Below are 4,349 nucleotides of genomic sequence, written 5' to 3' on the forward strand. Positions count from 1 at the left end.
GATGCGAAGAGGCAAGAGAAAAAAAAAATCCTATTTGGTGGCTGGAAATACTGAGCCTTTTTTTTTTTTGGTGAGCTGGAGTGTGCCAGCTTTTTCAGACGGGAGGAATGCTGAGTGTCAAGGGGTCAGGATCAATCCGGTGTGAGTTGATGAGGCAGGAAGGTGGGGAGGAATGCGAGGAATGTCCCTGTTTGTGTAGGACTCCATTCAGCTCATTGGCGAGCCGGGGCCGCCCTGAGCGTATAAAAGCCTCGGGCCGGCCGTCCTGGCCTCACAAAACAACTCTTCCCCGCCGAGAGGAGGCAGCCAGTGCGACTCCCACCGCCGGCGACCCACTGTCTTCAGTTCGACGGCAGCCGCCCAGGCCGACAGCTCCCGAGACAGCAGCCCGGCGCGTCCCGACCCCACCTCCGGCCCGAACCCGAGCCGCCAGCCCGGCTCGCCGCGCCGCGCCACGCCCGCCCCGCCGCCTCCCGCCGCCCGTAGCGCCCCGACCATGTCCGCCACCGGCCTGGGCCCCGTCCGCTGCGCCTTCGTGCTCCTGCTCGCCCTCTGCAGCCGGGTAAGCACCGGAGACCCCCCGCGGCGGCCGGGGCCGGGCGGGAGACCGGGAGGGACCCGGGCGGCGCCGAGGGGCGTGCGTCCGGCTGACAGCCGCCTCCCTCCGCAGCCCACCTCCGGCCAGGACTGCGGCGGCCGGTGCCAGTGCGCTGCCGGCCCGGCGCCGCGCTGCCCCGCCGGCGTCAGCCTGGTACTGGACAACTGCGGCTGCTGCCGCGTGTGCGCCAAGCAGCTGGGCGAGCTGTGCACCGAGCGCGACCCCTGCGACCCGCACAAGGGCCTCTTCTGCGACTTCGGCTCCCCGGCCAACCGCAAGATTGGTGTGTGCACCGGTAAGACCTACATACCCCGTCCCCTCCCCGCGCCCCTCGCCCCGCGCCTCCGCCACCGCCACCGGGGCGCCGGGGGACACTCGATGACCCACCACCTCTTCCCTCACGCTCACCGTCCCTCCGGAAAAGAAAGCCGCTCGAATTGCGTCCTTTCCTCAGGCTGTTTCCCTGGAGCCCTGCTCCCAGCTCGCATCCCCGACGCGCTTCCTGTTCAGGCTCGAGAACCGATGCTTGACCCCTGCACGTCCCCTTTTTCCCTTCCGCTCCTTCAGCCAAAGATGGTGCCCCCTGCGTCTTCGGAGGGTCGGTGTACCGGAGCGGAGAGTCCTTCCAGAGCAGCTGCAAATACCAGTGCACTTGCCTGGACGGGGCGGTGGGCTGCGTGCCCCTGTGCAGCATGGATGTCCGCCTGCCCAGCCCCGACTGCCCCTTCCCACGAAGGGTCAAGCTGCCCGGGAAATGCTGCGAGGAGTGGGTGTGTGACGAGCCCAAGGACCACACCGTGGTCGGCCCTGCCCTCGCTGGTGAGCTGAGTCTTCCTCTAAGTCAGCCTCGTGATTCTCGCCCCTGGGGCTGAGTCCTGACTTTGCCAAGGGCAGGGGGAAATGTCTTAGCCTGGGGTCTTACCTCGTGTTTGCGTTCCCTGCTCTCACAGCTTACCGACTGGAAGACACGTTTGGCCCAGACCCAACCATGATTCGAGCCAACTGCCTGGTCCAGACCACAGAGTGGAGTGCCTGTTCCAAGACCTGCGGGATGGGCATCTCCACCCGGGTTACCAATGACAACGCTTTCTGCAGGCTGGAGAAGCAGAGCCGCCTCTGCATGGTCAGGCCTTGTGAAGCTGACCTGGAAGAGAACATTAAGGTACGTTTTCTCCTCCAATTAACTCATAATCATGGAACAAGAGTGGACAGGACCAAAGTTAGGACAGGACCAAAGTTAGGTCTCTTACCACCCTTGTTATTATAGGCCTGTCATCTCCAAAAATATCCAACCATTGAACTGTTTTGATGGAATGAGATGTTATGTAATAGGAGCCACCAGTTTTCCACTCGGAAATCCTCCACAGTGTTAGTTCATTCAAGACATCCCAGAAGAGGCCATGTCTATTTTTGGAAAACTGGCAAATGAGACTCAACCTTCCCATCCTCAAAATATAAACAGAAGTCAGACAGCCCTAAGGCGAGAACACACAGAGGTTGAAGAAAGCCACACCCCTTGCAGAGTCATTGATCTTTCTCTCCTCCCTTGTCTTCCTCAGAAGGGCAAAAAGTGCATCCGGACCCCCAAAATCTCCAAGCCTGTCAAGTTCGAGCTTTCTGGCTGCACCAGCGTAAAGACATTCCGGGCTAAATTCTGCGGCGTGTGCACCGATGGGCGGTGCTGCACCCCACACAGAACCGCAACCCTTCCCGTGGAGTTCAAGTGTCCTGATGGCGAGGTCATGAAGAAAAGCATGATGTTCATCAAGACCTGTGCCTGCCATTACAACTGCCCCGGAGACAATGACATCTTCGAGTCACTGTACTACAGGAAGATGTACGGAGACATGGCCTAAAGCCAGAGACATGAACTCTTTAGGCTGTCACTTGAACTGATTCACATCTCATTTTTGTGTAAACATGATTTCAGTAGCACAGGTTATTGAAATTTGTTTTTCTAACTGGGGAAAAGAAAAATTCCCACCAAACTCAAAATCTTGTGCCTTATGACATTCAAACAGTCTGTCAACCCCAGACACTGGTTTGAAGGAAGTAAGACTTGACTGTGGGACTGCATTAGTGCATAGCACCAGCATGTATGCTAGGAGCAGTGGGAGGGGACCAATAGAAAGCCTTGTCATCTTACAGTAGTGATGTGCCTGCTATTTGGAGTGTCACTGGGAAGGAAGACTCACTGACCTGCCTGTAGCTCCAGTGACAGCTAGGATGTGCGTTCATGAGGATGAGTCAAGTTCTTCTCTAAGTCATAACAGCAGATTCAGCTCTGACCTTCTGATTCGGATGACAGTGTTCAGGAATCAGAATCCTGTCTATTAGACTGGACAGCTTGTGGCAAGCTAATTTGCCTGTAACAAGCCAGATTGTTTTTTTATTGATATTGTAAATACTGTGTGTATATATATATAAATATATATATATTTGTACAGTTATCTAAGTTAATTTAAAGTTGTTTGTGCCTTTTTGTTTATGTTTTTAATGCTTTGATATTTCAAATGTTAGCCTCAATTCTGAACACCATAGGTAGGACGTAAAGCTTGTCTGATGACTCAAAGCATGAAAGGGATATTCAAATGGAAATTCTGCTCAGAGCAGCAGTCCATCGAAACAGGATTTTTGCTGAAGGTGAGGCAGCAATGTCCTTGAAGTCTGATTTGTAGGTTGGAAATGTGGTAGGCTCACTTTTAATGTACAAATGACCTTTATTAAAAAATGAATGGCTCTGTATAGCTGATTGGTTTTTCCACCTGGAAGCATTTGTTTCTACTTTGACTATGACTGTTTTTTTGGACAGTTTATTTGTTGAGAGTGTGACCAAAAGTTACATGTTTGCACCTTTCTAGTTGAAAATAAAGTATATATTTTTTCTACAAAGGGCTTGGTTATTCATTTATTCTCTAAACATTTCTGAGTAAAAATGGAAAGCTTTTGTTTGTCTTAAAACAATTCACTTATAATTTTCTAGATATCTTTTATCATCTAATCAATTGGTTAATCCCTTCAACAGAACTTTTACATGAATACACATCACACTGAATCAGGTGTCACAAATTTGCAGGCATATACACTGTATTGAGTACACAGGCATTTTTTTGTTATCTTCACAGTATTTTATAAACACTTCAATGCTCTCTAGATTATTTCAGTCTCCACTAACCCCTGTTGTATTACACTTGGCCCTGTTTACATTTAATACCTCTCTGGCCATTGTAGGCATCTAATTTCCAACCTGTCATCACACAATAGCCCATGTGCCTTGCACATAGAAAAATTTTTTGAATTTGTATGCTCTACTGTAGATCACACACTAACTAGCCTATGTGCCTTGCACATAGAAAAATTTTAACTATTTTTTGAATTTGTATGCTCTACTGTAGATCTATTTCTAAACTTTAATATCTTACTGTTAAGTCTGGAAAAGTATAAAATCTCCACTAAAGTGGAACAACTTAATAAGTCTTATTTTGCATAGTTCTGCTTTCAGTTGCCAGAAAACAAATCACAAATACATGATGGCATAAGTAGAAAAAGAAGGATAAGCAAATCTTCCATTCATTTGTATCATAGAAAGTTGCCTTAAATTAAAAGCAACTCCTCCATTTCCCCAGGCTTTTCACTTTATCACATCTCAAAATCAATAATTTAGCAAATGGTTTGACAAAATGAAATTGTTCAAGAAGCCCTGTGTAGAAATGATATTGGACCTCACCAGGTCTCCACTGAAAAATCAACC

At 49.9% G+C, this 4,349-nt stretch overlaps 1 protein-coding gene across 1 annotated transcript; it reads left to right on the forward strand.

Annotated features, from left to right (window-relative positions):
* The first annotated feature begins 278 nt into the window (after nucleotides 1-278).
* CCN2 (cellular communication network factor 2) lies at nucleotides 279-3,490 on the forward strand. The gene is made up of 5 exons (XM_032651712.1): nucleotides 279-562; nucleotides 671-893; nucleotides 1,166-1,417; nucleotides 1,549-1,760; nucleotides 2,158-3,490. Exons 1-5 carry the CDS (start codon nucleotides 497-499, stop codon nucleotides 2,452-2,454), a joined length of 1,050 nt encoding a protein of 349 aa, XP_032507603.1. The 5' UTR covers nucleotides 279-496; the 3' UTR covers nucleotides 2,455-3,490.
* The last annotated feature ends 859 nt before the right edge of the window (nucleotides 3,491-4,349 follow it).

Source organism: Phocoena sinus, chromosome 12 (genome assembly GCF_008692025.1).
Source record: "Phocoena sinus isolate mPhoSin1 chromosome 12, mPhoSin1.pri, whole genome shotgun sequence".
Classification (NCBI taxonomy): Eukaryota; Metazoa; Chordata; class Mammalia; order Artiodactyla; family Phocoenidae; genus Phocoena; species Phocoena sinus.

What these genes read in the sequence shown, in the direction of transcription:
- CCN2 (XM_032651712.1), top strand. Translation starts at nt 497, where the DNA reads ATGTCCGCCACCGGCCTGGGCCCCGTCCGCTGCGCCTTCGTGCTCCTG. An exon ending in TGCTCGCCCTCTGCAGCCGG is followed by an intron (nt 563 to 670) that starts GTAAGCACCGGA and finishes CTCCCTCCGCAG; the next exon opens with CCCACCTCCGGCCAGGACTG. An exon ending in GGTCGGCCCTGCCCTCGCTG is followed by an intron (nt 1,418 to 1,548) that starts GTGAGCTGAGTC and finishes CTGCTCTCACAG; the next exon opens with CTTACCGACTGGAAGACACG.